This window comes from Natrix helvetica (genome assembly GCF_964273705.1).
Source record: "Natrix helvetica genome assembly, chromosome: Z".
Taxonomy (NCBI): Eukaryota; Metazoa; Chordata; class Lepidosauria; order Squamata; family Natricidae; genus Natrix; species Natrix helvetica.
Window position 1 is genome coordinate 43,149,024 of NC_138554.1, and position 25,147 is coordinate 43,174,170.

The following is a 25,147-nucleotide window of genomic DNA, read 5'->3' on the forward strand; positions in this document are numbered from 1 at the left end:
TCAGCGCCAGGCTCCCCCGAGACAAGGCCAGCAGTTCCAGGACAGGTCCAATCGGAACTCCCAGAGGTTCTCCTATAGAAAACCCTTCAAGGGTGGATCAAACCGCACTTTCCGTAAACAGAAGTGAAGGCCCGGGGGATTTCCCCATTGGAGGCCGCCTTTCCTCCTTCGCGGATCGCTGGGATGACATCACCAGCGATACTTGGATCAGGCGCACTGTCCGTTTTGGCCTGGCTCTGGAATTTCTTTCCACTCCCCCGCAGACTTTCGTACCTTGTCCCATCTCCAGGGACACCTCCAAAAGGCATCTGGTTGAATTGGCTATCGGACACCTCCAAATTCAAGCTATCGAGGAGGTTCCCATTGATCAACAAGGGCAGGGGTTTTACTCCCGTCTCTTTATCGTGCCTAAGTCTTCGGGGGATTGGAGAGCCATTCTCGACCTCAAATTTCTAAACAAATTTATAGTTTATAGGAGGTTTAAAATGCATTCTCTGTTGTCCATTCTGGAGAGTATTCGACCCACTCACCTTCTCTCCTCCATTGACCTAACAGAGGCATACCTCCATGTCCCTATTCTTCCAGAGCACAGGAAATTCCTCCGATTTTCTTATAATGGGAATCACTTCCAATACCGGGCCCTTCCATTTGGCTTATCATCGGCCCCGAGGGTCTTTACTAAAATTTTAGCCGCCCTGGCGGCCCATCTCAGATCTATGCCGGTTAGAATTCTCTGTTATCTTGATGATACTTTGTTACTGTCCAGGTCCTCACATCAGGCGCCCCAGGACCCTCCAGACTTTAGCAGACCATGGCTTTCTGGTCAACTTGAAGAAGAGCCATCTGCAGCCCACGACCCGTCTCACGCATCTCGGGGCAGTGATAGACACCTCTTTGGAACAGGTATTTTTGTCCCCAGAGAGACAGGTGAGCATTCGCACCCTGGTCTCATCTATCCGCGACCAGCAGGCGGTTCCGCTCATCCTACTATCTCAACTCCTGGGCAAGATGGTGTCCGCATTCCACATCGTACCGTGGGCCAGATTCCACAGTCGCCAGCTTCAATGGCTCCTGCTCCTGCTCCTGTACCAAAAGGCAAACTGCAGTTGCTCCTCTCACAGAATTCTCCTGACATCGGAGGTAAGGCAATCTCTTCGCTGGTGGCTCTCTCCCGCAGTGACACTAGGCTCCCTGTTTCGCGAACCCCCATACATCACGCTAATGACAGACGCGAGTCTACAGGGTTGGGGAGCTCACATTCTATCTCAGACGGCCCAAGGACCCTGGTCTCGCTCTGACCAAAAGAACAGTATCAACTGGTTGGAGCTCAAGGCCGTGTTCCTTGCCCTGCTTCGGTTCAAATCTCTCGTGGTCAATGCACACGTGTTCGTCCTTACGGACAATACCACCACCAAAGCACACATAAACCGGCAGGGGGGCACAAAATCCCGGCACCTGATGACACCGTCTTATCAACTAATGTCTTGGGCGGAGGCCCACCTGTCGTCACTTCGGTCCGAACACATATCGGGGATCCACAACGTACAGGCAGACCTACTCAGCCACACTCACATAGATCCGGCAGAGTGGAGCTTACATCACGGAGTATTCCAGCAGCTGGCGGTCAGGTTCGGCCCCCCGGTCCTCGACCTCTTTGCCTCTCAGGACAACGCGCAGTTGCCAAGGTACTTCACCCACTTCGCATCCCCAGGGGCAGAGGGAGTGGATGCCCTAAGGTCCGTCTGGCCTCCGGGACTTCTGTATGCCTTTCCACCCACCCCACTCCTTCAGAGGGTAATCCAAAAGATGATGGTGGAAAGGGCGGAACTAATCTTAATTGCTCCTCGATGACCTCGCAGACCCTAGTTTGCCGACCTCATGAATCTCTCAGTGGCTCCTCCAACTGCCCCAATTCCCTTCACTACTTCTGCAAGGGGCATGCCAGCATCCAGACCTTCCGTGGCTGCGCCTCACCGCTTGGAGGTTGAGCGGGAAGCTCTAAGAACTGCAAACCTCTCAGCGGAAGTTATCCAAACTATTCAATCTTCCAGGCGCCCTTCCATGACGCCACTTGGACTCAATTCTCTCTCTGGTGTCAATCAAAGGCCATTGTTCCTCTTGAGGCATCTGTTCCCCAAATTCTCCAATTCCTGCAACGTGGTCTGGATCTGGGACACTCTCCGCCGCCAGGTCGCAGCCCTCTCATCAGTCCTTTCTCTGACTGCAGCTCAGCCTCTCTCTCATGAACCTCTGATTCGGCTTTTCTTGAGGGGTGCCACGAACATCAAGCCACCAATGATTCACAGATTCCCTACCTGGGATGTTTCTAAAGTCTTGGAGTCTCTCACCCAGTCTCCATTTGAGCCTTTGCATTCTGTGTCCATGCATGTCTTAACATTGAAAGTGATTTTTCTTGTAGCCATTACGTCGGCGGGCGCATTTCTGAGTTGGCAACCTTATCCACCAGGCAGGACCTATGCATCTTTCACAAGGACCGGGTAGTCCTCTGGCTTGATTCGACCTTTGTCCCCAGGGTAAATTCTGTTTTCCACAGATCCCAGGACATCGTGCTCCCAGATTTCTGCCCTCGACCACCACACGAGCTGGAACGTAAGTGGCATTACCTTGATGTGCGTCACGCTTTACGCATTTATATTAAGCGAACTGCTTCTTTCAGACAATCTGAGGCTCTTTTCATAAAGTTCCTACCTGGAAGTAAGAAGGGATCCAAGGCCTCATCTTTGGACATCGGTCGCTGGGTAAGAGCGGCCATTTCCCGGGCGTATTCCGCTCTCTGCCAGTTCCGCCGCATATCACGGCGCATTCCACACGTAGCGCGGCAACGTCTGCGGCTTGGGCTACTCAGGCTCCACTAGAGGATATTTGCCGAGCGGCTACATGGACTTCCATTACCCCATTCATCCATCACTACAAGCTGGACAGATACGCATCCGCAGATGCTTCCTTCGGACGGCGCGTGCTGCAGCGAGTGGTGGCCACTTAATTTTATCTATTTATTTCCCTCCCGATGGGACTATTGGGTTTTGGTATGTCCCATGCCTGGATGATGTCTCCACCTACTGGGAGAATGGGCATTGGTTCTTACCTGATACGCCCTTTCTCCAAATGGTGGAGACATCATCCAGCCCCACCCATTTTAGGGGTTTATTAGCTTACTTTCCTTTCTGATGTGTACCTTTCCTGTCTTTTCTGTCCCTTGGGGAGAGATAGTACATATCGTTTCAGATTGCTTACACAGCGGTCTACAATTCACTCCATCTATTTCTGGGGAAGAGCCTCGTGGGCGTGTCTTTAATACTTGTAGACCCAGTCTTATTGGATCCTGACGGAGTCATATCCCATGCCTGGATGATGTCTCCACCATTTGGAGAAAGGGCGTATCAGGTAAGAACCAACGCCCAATTTAAGGAAAAAGTTACTTATTGCCTTTATGTTGCTGGGGAATGGAAGAATGAAAACTATAATGCAGTGGTAAAATTCAATTCTTTTTATTACCGGTTCGGTGGGCATGGCTTGGTGGGCATGGCAGGGGAAGGAAACTGCAAAATCTCCATTTCCACCCCACTCTAGGGTCAGTCAGAAGTGGTATTTGCCGGTTATCTGAACCGCTCAAAATTTCTGCTATGGTTCTCCAGAGCCTGCCAGAAATTGCTGGATTTCACCCCTGCTATAATGGTAATACTCTTAGATTGCAATTATATACTAAGTTCTAGAAATTACAGCCACTGGCATGAGTACAAGATTTCTGCCTGGTGCAATGGGTTTTAACCATTTGGTAATTTTAAGAACACTTTTATTGCAACATACATTTTTTTAAAAAAGTAGTGGTGATTTTTTGTATACTCATTTTGGGCTTGTGTTATAATTAAAAAATGGATTGGGGGAGGAAAAATTAAAAGAGATATAACTAAAAATAGAACATCTCTGCAGATAAACCTATAGAAGCATTTAGCTCTAGTTATGTGAGACTTCCTTGGGGTTTGTCCACTAAACTGAAGTAGCCTTTTGAATTCCTATGAATAATCCATATAACATCTGGGGACTTATAAATATCAAGGACAGGAATAGCATTTACAGTATCAGTTTTGGGAGGCTAAGGTCTTTGGAATCTTTAAGAGACAAACAGAGGAATGATATCATATGCATTACGACATAAATGTGCACATTTGATGAATTATTTATGTCGTGTGTAATGACATCAAAATGCATATGATGTCACTGTAGCTCTTAACAGCTAATGCTGCAGGAGATGGGATCATGTTGCAAAGGAATAGGACTAGGGAGAAACCTGAAATCCCCTTAAAAAAAAATCAAAGGTGTGCGCTGCGCCCCCCCCCCCCCCGGCAAATGGCTATTCATTAAATGTCAAAATAATGTTTTGGTGTTATTTTCACATACATGTTAATTATAATATATGTTAAACCACAATGAAGGGACACGGTGGCTAAGATGCTGAGCTTGTCAATCAAAAAATTCAGCAGTTTGTCGGTTTGAATCCCTAGTGCCTCATAACCGAGTGAGCTCCCGTTACTTGTCCCAGCTTATGCCAACCGAGCAGTTTGAAAGCATGTAAAAATGCAAGTAGAAAAATAGGAACCACCTTTGATGTGAAGGTAACAGCGTTCCATGCGCCTTCGGCATTTAGTCATGCCAGCCACATCATCAAGGAGATGTCTTTGGACAGCGCTGGCTCTTCGGCTTTGAAACGAGATGAGCACCACCCCCTAGAGTCAGGAACTACTAGCACATATGTGCAAGTGGAACATTTACCCTTACCTAAACCACAATAATCACATAACATTTATGCCAAAATGAAACAAACTGCTCTATTAGCATAGTACACTACTATATATGGCTTTCTACAGGATTAATCTATGGTGTGTATTCAATAAACTATTATAAAGAAATCCTAATTTAGCGATAAATAGCTTAGAACTGCAAAGAAACAAAAGTTTCTTTCTGAAAAGAAACTTTGGAGCAGAGTGATTTTCTCAATAAAAGTATATAATCTCATACCAGACATTTCAGGTTAAATGCAGAGATTTTTATGGCTATCTGTAGGTTTAGATGCACTCTAATTTGCCTCTAAAATGCAAACATTTGGGTTCAGATATATGTAAACAATTTTAGTTCCTAACCAAGTTTTACTAGTAGATTTAGAATTTCTTAACAAAGATTTCTAGGTGCAATTTTATAATTCATTATTTTTCTTGGGGCCTTTTGATGTTTCAAAGGTAAATTAGTATTTATCATTGTACCAATATTAAGAAGCACAGAAGAAGCTCATTATATTTTACTAGAAAGAAAATTTCAGAGGGATGAGTATACCTTCTATTAATTTCCCTGCCTCTCCCTTTTTTCTCAGTAGAAGTGTTTCTTGCAAGTTATTGTGTAGACCACACATTTTTTAGTTTTCTGACTGGCAACCCCTAACTCCTCTAACAGATCAGAATATTTAAAAAAAAAAATAGGCAATGCTTCACAAATGAAAGGGAGTATATTTGTTTGCTTAAATAAAAGAATTACATAAGTAAAATAATGTTTCAACAAAATATCATTTTCTTATGTTCTTGTTTGCGGCTTTAGCTGCACTAGATACTTTTCCTTTTGCTATTTTCTGCTGGGTCTGAATCGTTCCTTCATTTTTTTCCTTTGGAATACTCAGTCCTGCATCAACTGCTGGATTCTCTGTTCTTTCTGGTGGATTCAAAACCAAATGGTTCGCAGTTTGAGGTAAATCGTTTAGTAAACTTAGGGGTTCAGTTCTACCTTCACTGGTGTTGAACACAAGCTGTCTCAGATTCTGTCGTTGCCTCAGCTCTTCCAGACGGACTTCATGTTCCCTCACTGCTGTCTCTCTCCGCCGGGTTGAGCGGCTACTGAATTCATTATGGAGATCAACAAAAAAGTCTAGCCAAAAAAGAGAATTAGGATAAAATTGCAATTGCCATAATCCATTCATTAAAAAATTGTCTAGCTGTTTTTAGCAAATTTGCATAGAACTTGCAGAATTGGGCGATGCAAATTACTTTTGTTAGCATGGATACAAGTAGTGTCAGGCTCAAGGTATAGATTGAGCTAAAAGCTAAAAGTACAGAAAGTTTCTTCATTGAGTTTTGGGTTATAACTGGTGCATCTTCTAGAGAAATTATGGCAGCCTGAGTAAATATCAACTCAGTTAAGAAGTTGTTCAAAATCTTCATTGTCTTTATTTTAAGAATAACAGTTTTAATCAAAATATTAAACATAGTAATATAGCCTTTATTGTCATTGTACAAAATAAATACAACAAAATTGGTGAATATAATTAAAATACATTTAATCTTACTAATTTTTAAACCAAGATTAATATCTACCAGATCTTTTTTTCCATCTCTACTCTGGGAATAAAAGAGGTTCTTTGGTGGAGATAAATGTCACTAAAATTGATAATAACAAGGACTATATTTGTAATGATTGTACTTCTTTACTATGCATAATATTTATTCCCTGTGTATTGTTGCTTTTAACCAGTGTTTCCATGATTTCCCCCTTCGTTTTATTTTTTCATTGTTCTTGTGAGGTAAGTTAGATTGAAAATAAATGACCCTAAGATTACTAGGAAACATTAAGGGAATCTATATTTCTTGATATCTTCAATATTAACAATATTCACGATAACATTTTTTCATTGCAGAACTGAAAATCTTTGCTTCCACATTGATGTAGCCCTCAAAATCTGTTCCTGCAATTGGAATACCTTTTTCTGTGCTCAGCGGCTGAAAGAGTTCTGGACAGTACTCATAATCACTCTCTTCTGAGCTATTTTCCTCCTCTTCATTATTTTGAAGAATGACTTTCTGCTTTGGGGTGCCTTTGTGGTCCAGCTCTATCAAATTGGGCAGAGCTGCCAACACACTCTCTCTAGAAATGGAAATTCAAGACTGATGAAGTTGAAAATAAAAGTTCATCTCTATGCTCTGTTCTTTGGTAATTAATGAAAATAGGAGTCAAGATCTTTTATATTTAATTATTCATTTTTTATTTATTTAAATGAAAGCGATGCTATAAGTTACACCGTGTTTCTTGAACATTAGCAAAGTGTGGACTTCAACTCCCAGAATTACCCAGCTAACTATTCTGCCTCATTTCCCATGTTCTTAATGAATTCAGAATGGCCTATTTTATTATGTTGCAGTGGCCTTAGTGATGAGGTGCTACCTTCTTGAACTTAATACCTTCTAGATAGTAGTTTTATGCTGGCTGGGATAAAAGAAGTTCCAAATTCATCTTGAAGGACAAGAAATTAGAAAGGGTAATTACAGGATGAGTTATTATGAATCAGTATGATTTGTTTTCCTGGTTTTACCTGTAGCCTTTTTGATTCATGCATTTATTTCCAGTCAGGTCAAGGATTGCAAGGTTCAGGGGCAGCTCATCTATATAAACCAGAAGGCATAAATAAGGAAGCTGGTGGGAGTGTAAATGAATACAGATTGATACAGAATTTTTTGGAGATGCAGGGGGCTGGTTCATATTTATATGAAGTATGATCAAACTGAAAATGAACTATTATTTTATTAAATTGCTAAATAAATAACTTGCATATCTGGTTTAATATTACAAGTCAAAATGAAAGACCAAATTTCAACAATACAATGCTCTATAGTATAGGTTCATATAATATTTTCACAACCCATGGAGGAATATAAGTACTGATCAACATTGTTTGATCCATTTTTTCTAGTTGTAGAGCAGTCCTGGGCATTTTACAGCCCCTCAGCAACATTCAGCCTTTTAACTATCCCTGTCCAGCCTATGTGAGATTAGTTGAAAATTAGAAATCAAATGTCAGTAAGTGTCCAATATGCACACAAGTGAACAGAATTCAAGCCTGTTGGTTCAGCTCTCCACAATAACCCCAGTTTCTCATGTGACCCCCTTAGGAATATTAATTGCCCACCCCTTTAGTAGAGGATATAGCTCATAATTCAGATGCTTGATAATTAATGGTTATTGAGAATCATATTTCCAACATACCAGGAAAACAAGTTTAGAGATGGCTGGTACAGGTGACAAAGATTAACAGAGGAATAGACATAAGACTAACCTATATCTAAAGTATCAATGCAATTCTGTGAAAGATCCAGAAATTTCAACTTGAGGAGAGGTTGGAGGTTCTCTACTTTGTTGATGTAATTCCCAGATAATGACAGAAACCTGGAAGCATGTGAGAAGGCAAGACACTGAAGTTGTAAAATATTTAAGATAAACTATTAAAACACTGCCGTTCTGAAAAATGAAAATATACTGACACTATGATGCACTAATGGGTAATGATGTCATAAAACATGCAATCTATTTCTCACCACCAGAGAGAGTTACAATCCAACTCTCCAAGCCAAGTGAGTATTTCATTACCTGTCAGGACTGGGAATCAACTACAAGTTTTTTATTCTTATTTCTGAATCCCTCTAATTTTAAAATTGGTCTAGTTCTCACTGAAGTGGTAAGTATATTTCATTCATCTAAAAAATAAGCAAGCCAAAATAAGGTATAACCATGTTAGTGTTCTTTACTGAATACTTTTTAATTTAGGGATGATCCCATCTGTAGATGTAATATTACGCACCAGACATAGGCCTTTTATTCGTGACATAAACAAGCCTAGGGAAGAGTGAGTGGCTTCTATTTCAAGTTGTTACAACACACACAACCCTCTCAGTGATTTAACTGCAAGTTATTTCTCTAAAACTTACACAAAAAATTTATTACATGATTTATTTGACAGGAAAAGCAGCTGGGAGTATATAATATATGGAGATAGCTATACTTACATTTATACATGATTATTTATTACATTTTTATGCTACCCATTTCCCCTGCAGGGTGATTCTGGGTGGTTTACAGATTATAAATCAAGTAGAAAAATAATTAAAACTACAGCTTAAAAATTTAACAACTATAATGAAACCAGAACTAAGAGAAAGACAGGACAGGTTGAGGTCTTACTCTGTCAACTTTCTCCAGCAGTGAGCACCCCCCTTAGGGCCTCAGGTCAACCAGCAACATCAATTTAATACCTTTTCTCGTCTCTTCCACAGAAATTAGGTCACAATAGAAAAGACTATTCTCCTTAAGCCCGCCTGCTGGAATTTCTTAGCAGATGGGATCCATAACAGATGGGATCCATAGCAGGCTTCTTCCATTGGTGCAAGTGGAACAGACTAGTCCCATTGGGAGAGATGGCTCCTCAAATATTCTGGACCCATGTCATATAGGGCTTTAAAAATAACCAACATCTTGAATTGGTTCCAGAAGCAAACTGATAACCAATGCAGCTTGTACAATAATGGTATTATATGTAAGGTCTAGAATTTTCAAGTGCCACTACTTTCGGCACCTGCTGCAGTTTTTTAAGGATAGTCCCATTAGAGCATGTTGTAGTAATCCAGCTGAGAAATTACTAGGGCATGATTGACCATGCATAGGGCCTCATAATCCAGGTAAGGGAACTGGTACACAATGTAAAATTGTGCAAAGGCCTAGCTATGACTGCTGCCTGCTCTTTGAGCAGGTGTCATGAGACTAGGAAGACCCCCAAGCTGTGGCCCAGATCTGTCTGGGGTAGTGTAACCCCATCCAGAGTTAATGTGATTTGTTTGAAATATTTCATCGATTTTTATCATTTGATGTATATATTTTATCATAATTTTATCACAGCCACTTGGACTCAACGCACACTGAATTGTTTTATTTCTGTACAAACTAAAGAAGATATTCCCAGCTTCCCTTTTTAATGATTTAAATCATGTAAATTAAATATATACTTACTTCAAGTTTGGAAAGCAGTTTAAGTTTTCAATTTTCTTTATTTGATTCTAAAAATGAAAATAGCACATCTCAGCATGTTATTAAATGCAGGAATGGCACTGGGGAAAAATAATTCACTATATGAATGTGTATGTGTGTAATTTGAAAAGGAGTATTTCTTCTAGCTATTAGGTCTCTATGGAGTCCTTGAGACACCTTCTGGGTAGCACTGTTTTATCTATAAAAGCAACAAGGCTGTCATCCCAAACACCTGAAAAACTCTAGTAAGAAAGTTGGACATATAGATATATTTGTGAACATCTCTGCTGCCTATTTTTCTGATGCATTTTTCTGCTCTATCCTTATAAAGCATTGTAAAAAATATTATTAAGAATGGCGGATTATCTTTATTTTGGAAAGACCACACCCAATCTTCATCCAAGGAAAATATTTTATCCTTCATGGCAATAGATAAATATTGGATTTAGCATTTGCTTTAAAAATAAAAATAAGATTAGTACTAAACCAAATTCTAATTCATCCTGTCAAGATATTTAGATTCTTCCTTTATGAATTCTGCTAAATAATATTTTCGTGTACATCTTCAGTAGTTCAACAACAAAGAAAATAGGTAAGACACCGGGCACAGAAATCATATTAAAACAGTGATTTGTCACTACTTTCAGGATGTGTGTGTGTGTGTGTGTGTGTGTATGTGTGTTAGTGATACACTTTCAGACCCTGAAATCTTGAAATCAAATATTTTTAAAACAGGCTTCTCTAACCCAGTGCTCCAATAGGGATAGACAGTTGCTATCATTCCCAACATTTTTCAAAGTAAGTTGGGATGCAGCTAGTGATACATAGTGGTAGTTAAGGTACATGCTTCAAATGCCAAGAAAGAAAGAAAAAATATTGCCTTTCAAAGATAGTGGCATATTCAGTAGCAAAGAATGTGGCAGAGTATGTTACCTGTTGTAAATAGATGCTGTGGACATGTTTTAATTCTGGCAGGTTGGCAATGCAGCTAATTCTCTCTCTATCTAGCCGTAGGACCTGTACAGAAGTCAAGGCTTCAGATCTGGAATTGGAAAGATGTTTTTCAGCCACAAACATTATACCTGTTCTCCTTTCCACCATCTTCCCACCCTGCCAAAATATTACCAGCACCTGAAAGAAAGTTTTGTATCAATTTAAACAATAGTTGGAATACTCACATTTTCTCTGGGTCCTCTTTCTTTACTGGTACTGGCATATTCCTCTGGACAATAAGAGATATTGTCAAGCACACCCCTTCCGTAGAGGGTTGTAAATTTGCTGAAAACAAGTAAACAAAGGGTTCTGGTTTATCTAGGTTTAAATCAGCATACCAGCTACACAACTGTATCATGATAAAATCAAACCTTGTTATTATGAAGGTTCATAAGGTGAAGGTAAATGTTCCCCTCGCACATATGTGCTAGTAGTTCCTGACTCTAGAGAGCGGTGCTCATCTCTGTTTCAAAGCCGAAGAGCCAGCACTGTCCGAAGACGTCTCCATGGTCATGTGGCGGGCATGACTAAATGCCCAAGGCATACAGAACGCTATTATCTTCCCACCAAAGGTGGTTCCTATTTTTCTACTTGCATTTTTTACATGCTTTCAAACTGGTAGGTTAGCAGAAGCTGGGACAAGTAATGGGAGCTCACTCCGTTACACGGTGCTAGGGATTCAAACCACCAAACTGCCAACCTTTCTGATCAACAAGCTCAGTGTCCCGTTTTATAGTCATGTATAAATATAGTGACCATAAGTTGTTATAAAGGACAGTATTTCATTTCAGAAAACTGATTGTTAGATTTATTTATTTTCTTGGTTTTGCTCTTAAATTTTCTTTTGTAAAGCAAAGTTATATATAGTTAACTTTTTTATCCTTGCGATTTAGAAAAGAATTTGTTCCCTTTTCAAGTTTATCCCCCCCCCCCGATAAAATATGTTCACTATAGATATAAACAATTAGTTTGCACATGACTAATTCTACAATTCTCAATTTTTATTTTCTTAATAAGGCATAGCCCGATTTCTCACTTTCTAATTGGCACACCTTATCTCCTTGCTTCTCATTCCTTTCTTGCCTAAAAGTGACCCTTTTTCTCCTCTACAATGGTAAAATATTAACTTTTATTTATTTTACTGTTTTATTGGATAGCTGTAGCCACTCAGAGTCATTTTCTGTGAAATGTGTGGCGGTGTGAATTTGATTGATAACTAAATAAACAAACTTTCAATAGTGGTAATTCAGTAGTTCAGTTCTCTAAATTTTCATTAGCTTGAATTTTTACGATACCTTCGAAGTGGAGGACTTACCTTCTGGCATGACTGATGAATCCTCCTGGTGGCCAAAAATGAATGTATGTCGCCTAGAAAAGCAACGGGGACGTTTGTCTGCAACAGCTATAGTTTCAGAATCTTCATGGAAACGGTCTACATCCACTAGAGGGAGGGGGCAAGAATTACCATAACAATCCCTTGCATTTACTTAGCAACTAAAGAATACAGCCATAGTAGCGTTCAAAAGTCTTTGTATTCCCCCCTCCCCCAAAAGCAACAACCTTAGCCAGGGAGATTCAGTTGCTTATACGGTAGCAGCAGCTTGGAAGGACAGTTTGTAAGGATTCTTTGTGGATATCCACCCAAGGACTAGTAGTGTGACCTTGGCAACATCTATGGCAGTATTTCTCAACCGAAGCAACTTTAAAGATGTATGGACTTCAGCTCCCAAAATTCCTCAACCATCCATCCTGTGACTGAGGTACTCTGGGAGTTGAAGTCCACACATCTTAAAGTGGCTGAGGTTAAAAAAATACCGATACAGGGTGAAACGGGCTTATTTCATTTTTTAAAAATAAACTGTTGTAAAACTGAAGTCTGGTACCTCTGCCTCTTTCTAGGGGTGCCACTAGCAATCGTGTTATGGGTTACCAGATATGGGTTACCATCTCTGCAGAAAGCGAAGAGATGTAGTCTTTCTGTATCTCTTTCCAAGGCATCCAGTACTCAAGAGAGGGAGAGAAACTTGAGGAAGGTTTGATCACGAGACGACGTCTCGAGCCCCCGTTGCTAGGAGAGAAGAATCTTTTTTTTTTCCTTTTGAAGGGCTGAGAGAAAAGGGCTCCCTTCCCCTTTAAACCTCCACTCCCGTGATGCTCTATTCTGACATCCACGTTTTTTCAGAAATGGCTGCCGTTGGCGGTTGGGGTAAAAGAATCTGTAAAACCGGTAAGGGATAATGAAAAATCGGAGGGCTTTTCCGCCTCCGGAAATTATTATCCGTTATTGTGGCTTTTAAATCACTTTATCTGGTATGCGATGAATGCTCATCTTCTTCTGTGTGGATCTAGCGGCTAGCACTACAGCTCTCCCTGTTGAAATTCAGCCTGAATCATTCCTTCTTTGTCGATCTTTCGCCCACATCGCAAAAATCCTGACTTTTTGTACATTTTGGGCTGACACAGTTTTGGCCTATCCAACTATTCATACCTCGGTAAAGCAGAGGGAATGGAATAACAAGGAGCTTTTGACATTGGCCTGTCTCCTGTATATTCCTGATAGGAGTATTACGTTCAGTCTTTTTGGGGGGGGGGCAGGGGGTGTGAAACATCGAGGTTTTTCCCCCCAGGCAGGTTTTAATATCGGAAAATACTTAAATAATTACGTAGAGGACATTGGAAAATGCTGTATGGTGCACTAGTTATGGACAAAGTATCCAAAATAAAAATTTGTAATTGTAAAAGGTACTTTGAACTTTCTTTTATGATAGTTAATACCTAAGATAATCTATGAGTTTTGCTCCTTTCAATAAATTGTCCATTGATTTATATATTCCATGCTTTTAATATTTTATCTATATACAAACAATGATTAATATTCCCTTTCCCCCAAACATAAAACAACTACTGTTCTCCAATGATTTCTTTCTTATAAAAAGTATGTGATTAGTTTTTATTTAATTGCCCTACTGAAAATGAAATTTGTGGCAGTCTCAATGGATGGAGGCATTCAGAGCAATTTCCTTGGTATTGGTTTTTTTAAAGTTTTGTTTTATTCCCACATTTATTTATTTATAAATATTTCTTATATCCCCTTTTCCTCTTTACCTTCTAAGCTAAACAATCTAAATTATATAAATATTGTATAAATATCTGTTTTAGATTTAAAATAATTTTTATCATTTTTATGCCTTTTATGTACAGTAGTCCTCAACGTACAATACTTTTAGTGGCTGTTAAAAGTTACAGCAGCACTGAAAAAAGTGACTTATGATCACTTTCGACACTTATGACCTTTGCATCATCCCCATGGTTACATGATCAAAATTCATACATTTGTCAACTGACTCATATTTATTGGGTCATGTGACCACTTTTTGTGACCTTCTGACAAGCAAAGTCAACAGGGAAGCCAAATTCACTTAACATGTTACTAATTTAACAATTGCATGTTTCATTTAAAAAACTGGCAAGAAAATTGTAAATTGGGGCAAAATTCACTTAACATATTTCTCATTTAACAACATAAATTTTGAGCGCAATTGTGATCATAAATTGAGAATTATCTTTATTTGTTTTCCAAGACAATTACATACCTTCAAAGGGAAGAACAAGTTATATATTTAAATTCATGATGGATTTATTTAATAGTGGTATGATGCATGTTATTCTTTGTATAAAAAATTCCTGAAAGTTCCCTTTATTATGGATACTTCAGGATAACAGAAGCCAAATCTGGATTTATCTTTTAGATGGATTTTATAGGCAAATTCTATCCAGTACTATTAATCAGTCCAAAATTTAATGCCCTTGATACTTAACTCATTACTAAGCCTAAATATCTTACAGAAGGCTTCAGTGTGAGGAGTTATGATTTTCAAGAGTATTTTTGATGGCTTTATGATTAAAAAATGTTCTTAATTATTTATATAAATTATCTGTACAATGCTGGCATCTTGGTTCTCTGTAATACTAGGATCCTTTGATTCTTATGAAATTGTTAAAAATGGTGGTTACATAAGAGCCCACTTGCCTATTTGGAATTTGTAGTCAAATTCTCCTGTTGCTCTATTGGTCTAGGCTGGCTGCCCACCTTGCAGCTTATTCGTCATGGCTCCAAATCTGTCACACGTCACTGGAAACCGATGCACATTATGAGGGAAAAGCTGATGGCAGTGACTGAGTACATCCCACCAAAACCTCTGGATTCAGAGACCTGTATGAAACCCCGTGTCATTCTTTCTAAAGAAGTAATAACATTGTTCTATTTTGGGATAGTTGGAATGATATAAATAATCATTTGTGATTAAAATTCTTGAAAAGTTTTGCCCTTCATAGTTCTGTGAAAGTTCTAATTGTGAAAGGGTTCATATCATTTCTGTTCTATAATAGATAGCCACATTATTATAATAATGACTTAAGTATTTGATGCTATGCTCCCTCCTGACCTTTGGGAGATAGTTAATTTGTGCTGCTCTTCAACTGTAAAGCAATAAAGAACTTCCCTTCATATCCTTGGTTATGCTCCACTAAAATCAGAAACCAGCTATGGCTATTCTACTCAGTTATCTGAATTTAAATACTTTCCTCATCCTTGTTCATCTATATTTTAGCTATCTTTCTTATGTTCAGGAAAGCATTTGCTTGACTCGGATAAGAATTAGTTCAATAGATCACTATTGGCTTTCTCTGTATTTATTCAATTCGTTTTATGGAACTTTTCATTTATATAAAATTGGACTTTTTCATACATGGCTTTATTATTTAAGATATAACTAGAATTGTTGGTCAGATATGAATAATAGAAATAACCTTATAAAGCCAGTAGCACTATTGGCATTCAAATAATTTGCTGAAGCTAACTTGCGCTGATGATTCATCAAAGGTACCCATTTTCGAACAATTATAAAGTTATACAACTGCCTTGGCTAACAGCTAAATTATACCAGTATTGTAAAGCAGAATTCATTAAACTGATCATCTCAATTTTACTTGTATTTTGACTTTGGAAGAAAGACTGAATTTATGTTGCTCAACAACAAAAGCATCTACTTCTCATATTACCATCCAGATAGAAATTCTGCTTTCCTTTCTGATGGAATGACAGTTGAGTTGTTGTTGAATTGAGCAACTTGATTTATATTAGTTTGGCTTAATCTTACATGATTACATAAAGTTTGAATTTTCCAACCTCCAAAATAGTAGTAGAATATTCTTGGATATGTTGTTTATTTAATTTTCAAATGGCAATAATTCTAATGGAACTTGTTTAAATCAAGCTTGTGGGCCTTGCTAAGTTTGGACAGAATTTGAAGTAATGTACACCTAAGTACAGTAGATTAATAGGTTTAATTTAACTGATATCACAGAGAGAAAAAGCTAATTGAGTATAAAATTTGCTCCTGAAAAAGTATGAATGGTCATTATAATTAGAGGAACATTTTATTTTATTTTTATTGGAATCCTGTTTTTATTATTTTTATAGAATTTATGTTTTTGAGATCCACTGGTATTTTGTAGCTATGGAATATAATCTTTTAGAATTTTTATTGTCTGTATTTTCAAGATTGCAAATCCATTTTTCTCTCATGCAGGTGACTGGCTTTGAAAGACTGTTATTGCGTCAAGTGAAACAAATATTTCTTGAGAGTAAAATGATTGTTGTGTGCCAATACAATTATATTCCTGGAAATGATATGGTATTATTCAGGCATCGGCTGCGAAAGTATAATATCCATGTCAAATTTTTTCCTAATAAGGTACAGTTTTCTGTATAGACTTTCAGAAATATAGTGTTGTAATAGTGCGGTGTAGTAAAGGTCTTTTTCTTCTGCTCCCTTTGATTTTTAAAAATAAAATCTAAATATTTTGCCTTTCCAGAAAGATCAGCCAATGAATTGTAATTTTTAAAGAAGTTTTTATAGAAACAATATCCCAAGAGAACTTATCCTCTTCTTTGCCTAATACATTGTTCATGACTTATCAAATGATAATTTAACTGAGCTCCTTGGTATACCGAGGAGCTGAGGGTGATGAAGCGCCATAGGAGACGTCTAGAGAGCAGGTGGAGGTCCTCACGCTCCGAATCTGATCGAACACAGGTAAGAGCCTATTTACGGACCTACCTTGTGGCATTGAGAGCGGCCAAACGTAGATATTGTGCCGCTCTTATTGCGTCCGCTGATAACCGCCCTGCCGCCCTGTTTAGGGTGACCCGCTCCCTCTTATCACAGAGGATGCAGGGGGCGCCCTTGCAGGGCAGAGCAGAGGAGTTTGGGGAATATCTGCAGGACAAAGTCGCTCAGATCCGGAGCGGATGGGCCCCCTTCAGTGGACCGGACGGGCTGCCAACAGCGAGTCTTGTGAGACCATCTTGGGAGGAGTTTGATTCTGTTGCCCCTGAGGATTTGGATAGGTTGCGTGGACGGCTGCGACCCACCACATGTTTAATGGACCCGTGTCCCTCCTGGTTGGTACTGGCATCTTGGGAGGTGACCCGAGGCTGGCTTCTGGGCCTGGTGAATGCCTCATTGGGTGAGGGATCCTTACCAACCGCCTTGAAGGAGACGGTGGTGAGGCCCTTGCTTAAGAGGCCTTCACTCGACCCAACGGAGCTAGCTAATTATCGTCCAGTCTCCAACCTTCCCTTTCTAGCGAAGGTTGTTGAGAATGTGGTGGCGCAGCAGTTTCCACGACACCTTGACGAATCCGATTATCTAGACTCACGCCAGTCCGGCTTCCGACCCGGGCACAGCACGGAGACAGCCTTGGTCGCGTTGGTCGATGATCTCTGGAGGGCCAGAGATAGAGGTTGTTCCTCTATCCTGGTCCTATTAGACCTCTCGGCGGCTTTTGATACCATCGACCATGGTATCCTATTGCACCGGTTGGAGGGGATAGGAGTCAGAGGTACCGTTCTGCGGTGGTTCGGCTCCTACCTCTCCAACCGGAAGCAATGTGTTGACAGGGGGGCAGAGGTCGACCCTGAGGTCACTCACTTGGGTACCACAGGGGTCAGTCCTCTCGCCTCTCCTGTTCAACACATATGTGAAGCCTCTGGGTGAGATCATCCGTGGTTTTGGGGTTGAGTACCACCTGTACGCTGATGATACTCAGCTGTACATTTCAACCCCAAACCACCCCAACGAGGCTGTCGAAGTGATGTCCCGGTGTTTGGAAGCCGTCGGGGTCTGGATGGGGGACAACAGACTCAAACTCAACCCCTCCAAGACTGAGTGGCTGTGGCTACCGGCACCTCGGTTCAGCCAGCTGATTCCATCTCTGGCCATAGGGGGCGAACAATTGCCCCCTGTGGAATGGGCGCGCAATTTGGGCGTCCTCCTTGATGCCCGGCTGTCAATGGATGACCATGTGGCAGCCGTGGCAAGGGGGGCATTCCACCAGGTTCGCCTGGTGCCCATATTGCGCCCCCTACTTGACCGGGATGCCCTACGCACGGTCACTCATGCGCTGGTGACGTCCCGCCTGGACTACTGCAACGCTCTCTACATGGGGCTGCCCTTGGGACGCGCCCGGAGACTGCAGTTAGTTCAGAACGCAGCCGCGCGGGCTGTGATGGGGAGTACTAGGTACTCCCACGTAACACCTCTCCTGCGCGAGCTGCACTGGCTACCTGTGGTTTTTCGGGTGCATTTCAAGGTCCTGATTACCATCTTTAAAGCGCTCCATGGCACAGGACCTAGTTACTTGCGGGATCGCATCCTCCCACATACTTCCCTGCGGCCAATTCGCTCACACAGGGAGGGGCTTCTCCTGGTGCCGTCCACTAGGCAATGCCAACGGGCGACACCAAGGAGTAGGGCCTTCTCTGTGATGGGCCCAACCCTCTGGAATGACCTCCCCCCAGACATCAGAACCACCACTGACCTCCGCTCCTTTCGGCAAAAATTGAAGACTCACCTGTTCCGACTAGCAGGCCTGGCTTAATTACAACTGTTCCTCCTGGTAAACGTACTATCAACTGGTTATTTTAGGGGTATTGTTTTTAATTTAATTTGTGTGTGTCCTAGGGGTTTTAATATTATATTTATATATACTTGCTCTGTACAGTTCTTTTTAATTAGATTTTAACCTCCTCCATATTTAACTGTACATACTTAATTCTTTTATTGATTGTATTCTGATATATTCTTTATATGGACTGTACACCGCCCCGAGTCCCTTTCGGGAGAGGGGGCGGTCTAGAAGCACGGTAAAATAAATAAATAAATAAATAAATTAACTGATCAATAGCTAGCACAGTCAGATTATATGGTTGTACAATTTTATTTCTCAGTTCTTAATGCTTTGTTATTCTTGGTGCCTTCCTCATCTTGACTAAGTTTTTCTTTCTCTTGAAGTTAGTATTTATTGGTAGCATTGTAAGAGGTCCTATTTGCCATTTAAAAGTTTACATGCAAAGACAGAAGGATTATAGTTTCAGCATATTTTACTTCTGTGAATGAAAAGTAGAGTTTTGTTATAGCTTCATGATACCATTATGAAATTTTATGTAGTGACATTGTTTGATCCAGCATTGATTTGCTTGAGTGGAATAGAGAGAGGTTTTGCTTGTTTCTTCTTTGTTCCTTCAACTCTCTCCCAATCTCCTCCACAAGTAGGATACTTTAATATAACAGGAAAACTTATTTGGAAATCTCTGGGGAAAATATGACCCCTTCCCTGATTTGCTGTAACCTTTGTAATTATGATATTCTTCAATGTAAGGTCAACTGTAATATAATCCTTTTCTCCACTTTTCCAGATCATGATTCCCTTTCTTTTAGAATCGAAGTACAAGAATCTCCTCCCTCTTTTTGTGGAACGCAACCTTCTACTTGTCAGTATGGAAACAAAGGCTCGGGAAACACTTCAAGTCCTGAAGCGTGTGCCACAAATTAATATGTTAGGTAAGGGATGAGGTCTGCAGATATACTATATGCTTCATTTTTTACTGAGAGGTCTTTAAATGTTTTTTGATTAACAAAAAAATTAGCAATCAATAGAGGGATGGGTGGGATAAGCACCCTTCTCCAATCTAGACATTCTCATGTTTGTGGATTTTAACTCTCAGAGTTCTCACCAATGTTTACAATGTAGGTGTCTGGAAGTATCCAAGGTGGAGAAAGTTCATATGATGGAGTTAGATAACCAACTGGAAAAGAAGCTGTGGAAGAGGCAGATTAGTTAGGTACAGTTGAAGTACCTGGAAGAAACATGTTTCGCAACTTACTTTATAGCCATAGGACGGGATTTTTTTTTTTATCAGGTGGTAGAAGCTGCTTATTTTTAAAAAATCCTCAAAACAAAACAAAATCCTGATCTAGAAGGGTAGAGGTTCTTGAGAAACCTTACCTTTTCCTGTGGATCTTAATGACTAAGGGAAAAATAACCTGTTCACAAGGGACTAAGACTTTCCCCCCTCCCCCCTGTGTCTCTAAGAGAAAGTTGAATGTAAGAGACTACAACTGAAAAATTCAGAATTTCCTTCGCACAAGGAATTAGGGGGGAAATACTCATTCCTTATTTACAGAGTTTTCCCTCCCTTTGGTCTCTTGTGAAGAGTTTTGTTGTTCTCTTAATCCTGTGAAACTAAGGTTCCAATGGAACCTTTCAAGTATTTTAGTTTGAAAATTGTAATAGAATGCCTTTTTACTACTGAGTATGAGGATGTACATAGTGCTGCACAGTGGAAAACTAATTGCCTATTTTAGGCAACTGTGATTGTGTGGCCAGTTTTATTTATTTAATAAGTTACTAGACTATTTTTTAGGTAAACCTTTTTGTGCATTCTGTTTTCTTCTGGTCACATTCAGTCACCACCTCAGTCTGTCTTTTTATAATTCTGCATCTGCAAGGGAGTTAAATTTAAATTCTACACTTTTTAAAGCAAACAGACTGCTGTGATCTCTTGTGTAATCCTTTCAGAGATATTTCCTTACCAGATTTTTCAATTTCTTCAACCATGACAGCCATAAGAAGTTGTGGGTGCTTCATCACTGAACGTTTTTAAGAAGAGACTGGACAGTCATTTATCTGAGTCTCCTGCTTGAGCAGGGAATTGGACTATAAGACCTCTAATGTGTTTTCCAGCTCTATTCTGATTCATTGATTGATTTACAGAGCTTCTAATGTATTGCCTTCACTTGAAAAGTTGAGATACATTCTGCATCTGCCTTGAAGTTAACCCATGTTGAATTGTATGTACAGTGAAACATCAGCAGAGGAAATGTTTTATGACAATTTGTATTTTATCACAAACTGTTTTATGAACAATTACCTGAAATTTGAAATGGGGATTCTACAATTTACATGAAAAATATCTTATAAAATTTGCCAAATTTCAATTCCACGGGAGGCACGGATCCTGGATTTTGGATATTTTTGTAAGTTAGACCATTTAAAATACCTTGGTTCAAAACATGTTGCCCTATAGTGTTCTGTTTTGTTAACAGTTACAGGAAAGAGAGTTTTAGTAATATATAGATTTCTATCCTAACTTGAATGTTTTTGTTTCATTTTTTTCCAGGAGCTTGCATCGACAATGTCATCCTAAGCAAGCAAGGCTTTGTAAATTATTCTAAGCTGCCATCTCTAATAACTGCCCAAGGAGAAACTGCAGGTGTATTCTCACTCATGACATCCAACACTAGCAGACTTCTGCAGCGTGGCTCTGTTCATCTCAGTTCATTGCTGGACCAATATGTTCAACAGGAAAATGAAAAAGTTGAAGGAAAAGCAGATAGGAACATCAGCTAAACTGGAAGCAATTTAATTCTTTAGTGTGAAATTGTCATGTTTACTTGTTGCATGCCCATGGGTTAGTGGGAGGGGTTAATTAGTATGATTGATAAAGTTCTGGCTATCAATTAGACCATGTGGAGAGAAAAAATGCTGCAGAACTAGACTGAACAAGGAATCTTATTGACTGTGTTCTTATATGATATTACATATTTGTAGAATTTTACTATACGTAGAGGACCATGGACGTTATCATTTAAATTAAATATATTCAGGTGCAGTACATTGTTTAAATATGAATAAAAATGTATTAATAATTTGCATAATTTTCTGCTTTAGGTTGGGCAAGAAACAATCTTAAATAGGAACTTATGTTTTAAGAACTGAATTAACAACAAAATAAAAACAAACTTCCAACAGATCCAAGATGAAATCATATTGAAAACATGTAAAATAGCAACAAAAAAATTTACTCTGGCACCAAGCAGCATATACTTTTTATCAGTTTTTAAGAACCTAGGATGAATAATAAATTTATTTATTCTGTGATGCCAACCAGCTGTCCTTGAATGGACAGGTGTCTTTCCCACTTATGGTCCACTATTAATATGATAAATGAATAGAAATTACAACAGTTCTAATGAGAAATAGGTTGCTTTGTATCACTTTCATAATTTAGTTATCTGGACTGGGATTCTCACTCTAGTATCTTGAGTATACGTGTAAGAAAGAACATAGAAAAAAGATACATATATTTTGTTATAGTACAAAATGTATTTGAATAGAAATTATTCATTGCTTTTCACATTTTAAATGTGCTTATGTATTTGATCAAATAAGTATTAAAATGCTCCAGAAATGTGGATTCATAGTAGTATGTAGTGGGTTTTAGCTTAAATTAAGCATGTACAGGTGAAACTCAAAAAATTAGAATATCGTGCAAAGGTTCATTTATTTCAGTAATTAAACTTAAAAGGTGAAACTAATATATGAGATACACTCATTACATGCAGAGCAAGATAGTTCAAGCCGTGATTTGTCATAATGGTGATGATTATGGTTTACAGATCATGAAAACCCCAAATCCACAATCTCAGAAAATTAGAATATTACATGCAATCAGTAAAACAAGGATTGTACATAGAACAATATCGGATCTCTGAGAAGTATAAGCATGCATATGTACTCAGTACTTGGTTTGGGCCCCTTTTGCAGCAATTACTGCCTCAATGAGGCATGGCATGGAAGCTATCAGTCTATGGCATTGCTGAGGTGTTATGGAAGACCAGGATGCTTCAATAGCGGCCTTCAGCGCTTCTGCATTGTTAGGTCTCATGTCTCTCATCTTTCTCTTGGCAATGCCCCATAGATTCTCTGTGGCCGTGATGGTGAACCTATGGCATGCGTGCCACAGGTGGCACACGGAGCCATTTGTCCAGGCATGCGAGGCATTGCCCTGTCAGCTGGCCAGTGCACATGGCCTTCTTTTGAGGCCATTTTTTTTGCCCTCTGGAGGCTTCAGGAGCTTCCCTGAAGACTCCGGCGGCGAAAAACCGGCCCTGCGGGCAAACCAGAAATTCAAGAACCTACTTCTTGGCTGCTTGTAGGGCCGATTTTAGCCCTCCGGAGTATTCAGGAGGCTTCCTTAAAGGCTCTGGAGGGCAAAAAACGACCCTACGAGCAAACGAAGCCAAAAATGGGAGCACTGGTTGTGCGTGCATGCGCACTGGGGTCATGCACATAGCATTATGGGTGTAGCACGCTCACGCACGACCCCCCTCCACTCCCCCCACCTTTGGCACGGGAGCCACAAAAGGTTCGCCATCACTGCTCTATGGGGTTCAGGTCAGGCGAGTTTTCTGGCCAATCAAGCACAGTAATCCAAACGGTCGTTGAACCAGGTTTTGGCACTTTTGGCAGTGTGGACAGGTGCCAAGTCCTGCTGGAAAATGAAGTCAGCATCCCCATAAAGCTCGTCTGCAGAAGGAAGTATGAAGTGGTCCAAAATCTGGTAGATGTCTGCGTTGACCCTGGACTTAATGAAGCACAGTAGACCAACATGGCTCCCCAAATCAACACCGACTGTGGAAACTTCACACTGGACTTCAAGCATCTTACAGTTTGTGCCTCTCCATTCTTCCTCCATACTCTGGGTCCTTGTTTTCCAAATGAGATTCAAAAGTTGCTCTCATTAGAAAAGAGGACTTTGGACCACTGAGCAACAGACCAGGTCTGTTTTTCTTTAGCCCAGGTAAGACGCTTCTGACGTTTGTTGTTCAGGAGCGGCTTGACAAGAGAAATATGACATTTGAAGCCCATGTCCAGGATCCATCTCTGTGTGGTGGCTCTTGATGCACTGACTTCACCCTCAGTCCACTCCTTGTGAAAGTCCCCAACACTTTTGAAAGGCCTTTTCCTGACAATCCTCTCCAGGCTGCGGTCATCCCTGCTGCTTGTGCACTTTTTTCTTCCACACTTTTCCCTTCCACATAACTTTCCATTAATATGGTTTGGTACAGCACTTTGGGAACATCCAACGTCTTTTGCAATTACCTTATGGAGGGTGTCAATGATGGTTTTCTGCACAACTGTCAGGTCAGCAGTCTTTCCCATGATTGTGATTCCTACTGAACCAGACAGAGAGACCATTTAAAGGCTCAGGAACCCTTTGCAGGTGTTATGGCTTAATTAGCTGATTAGAGTGGGATACTTTGAGCCTAGAATATAGCATCTTTTCACAATATTCTAATTTTCTGAGATTGTGGATTTGGGGTTTTCATGAGCTGTAAGCCATAATCATCACAATTATGACAAATCACGGCTTGAACTATCCTGCTTTGCATGTAATGAGTCTATCTCATATATTAGTTTCACCTTTTAAGTTGCATTACTGAAATAAATGAACTTTTGCACAATATTCTAATTTTTCAAGTTTCTCCTGTATAATTATTCAAGTTTTAACTAGAAAAATATGATTTGCAAGATATTTTATAGACAAAATTTCTTCAATTATCTGTGAAATATTCTCAATATCAAGCTGAATTGTGTGCTAAGGAAGTTTTTAAATTTAGTCATTTAAAACCCTTCCTAAATAATGCAGCTTGAATGAAATATTTTATTCTGTTTTAATAGCATATTTCCTCAGGAAATATGAAAATTCAAGATATGATATAAAGTTGGTGTCTTTATATCATGCATTGTATGACATTAATTATTGAGTTGGATCACCCACCATGCTAAGTCCATTTTCTGAATAAATGACAACTAGCTGGGTTTCTTGTTCTTCCTTTGCTATGTCATATCTGACTCCCTGTGACCCCATGGACCACAGCACACCAGGTTCTTCTATCTTACACTGTCTCCTGGAGTCTGCGCAAACCCATGCTCACTGTGTCAATGATACTAGCCATCTCATTCTTTGCCATTCTTTTCTTCATTTGTCTTCAAATCTTTCCCAACGTTAGGGTAATTTCCATGTAATCCTCTTTTCTCATTTGATAGCCCAAGTATTTGAGCTTCAGCTTCACTATCTGTCCTTCCAAAGAATAATCGGGGTTGATTTCCT

At 39.9% G+C, this 25,147-nt stretch overlaps 3 protein-coding genes and 1 long non-coding RNA gene across 8 annotated transcripts in view; 2 read left to right on the top strand and 2 right to left on the bottom strand.

Annotated features, from left to right (window-relative positions):
- Nucleotides 1-6,976, top strand: part of SCRN2 (secernin 2) — a 25,943-nt gene extending 18,967 nt beyond the window's left edge. For 3 of the 4 annotated variants that reach the window (XM_081931842.1, XM_081931844.1, XM_081931843.1), the window contains one exon: nucleotides 6,698-6,835. Coding sequence is in view for 1 of the 4 variants with exons in the window: in XM_081931845.1 (XP_081787971.1) it covers nucleotides 6,698-6,821 (124 nt within the window). In the remaining 3 variants the exon portion in view is untranslated. Of the gene's footprint in view, nucleotides 1-6,697 lie in introns of all 4 variants that reach the window. The other variant, XM_081931845.1, reaches the window with a different exon arrangement.
- Nucleotides 6,861-12,506, bottom strand: LRRC46 (leucine rich repeat containing 46). 2 transcript variants are annotated; one of them, XM_081931847.1, is made up of 6 exons: nucleotides 12,161-12,506; nucleotides 11,031-11,130; nucleotides 10,786-10,894; nucleotides 9,835-9,881; nucleotides 8,111-8,220; nucleotides 6,861-6,924 (listed from the first exon to the last, which is right to left on the bottom strand). In XM_081931847.1, the coding sequence occupies exons 1-6, from the start codon at nucleotides 12,168-12,170 to the stop codon at nucleotides 6,893-6,895; spliced, it is 408 nt and encodes a 135-aa protein (XP_081787973.1). In that variant the 5' UTR covers nucleotides 12,171-12,506; the 3' UTR covers nucleotides 6,861-6,892. The 2 variants fall into 2 exon arrangements, with proteins under 2 accessions (XP_081787973.1, XP_081787972.1); XM_081931846.1 differs by lacking the exon at nucleotides 6,861-6,924 and adding an exon at nucleotides 7,130-7,439.
- Nucleotides 12,507-12,986: 480 nt separating this feature from the next.
- Nucleotides 12,987-22,323, top strand: MRPL10 (mitochondrial ribosomal protein L10). The gene is made up of 5 exons (XM_081932087.1): nucleotides 12,987-13,072; nucleotides 14,923-15,092; nucleotides 16,437-16,601; nucleotides 19,607-19,751; nucleotides 21,371-22,323. The coding sequence occupies exons 1-5, from the start codon at nucleotides 12,997-12,999 to the stop codon at nucleotides 21,598-21,600; spliced, it is 786 nt and encodes a 261-aa protein (XP_081788213.1). The 5' UTR covers nucleotides 12,987-12,996; the 3' UTR covers nucleotides 21,601-22,323.
- Nucleotides 21,929-25,098, bottom strand: LOC309381282. The gene is made up of 2 exons (XR_014173529.1): nucleotides 24,395-25,098; nucleotides 21,929-23,998 (listed from the first exon to the last, which is right to left on the bottom strand). It is a non-coding gene; the product is annotated as an uncharacterized lncRNA (long non-coding RNA).
- Nucleotides 25,099-25,147: the final 49 nt, after the last annotated feature.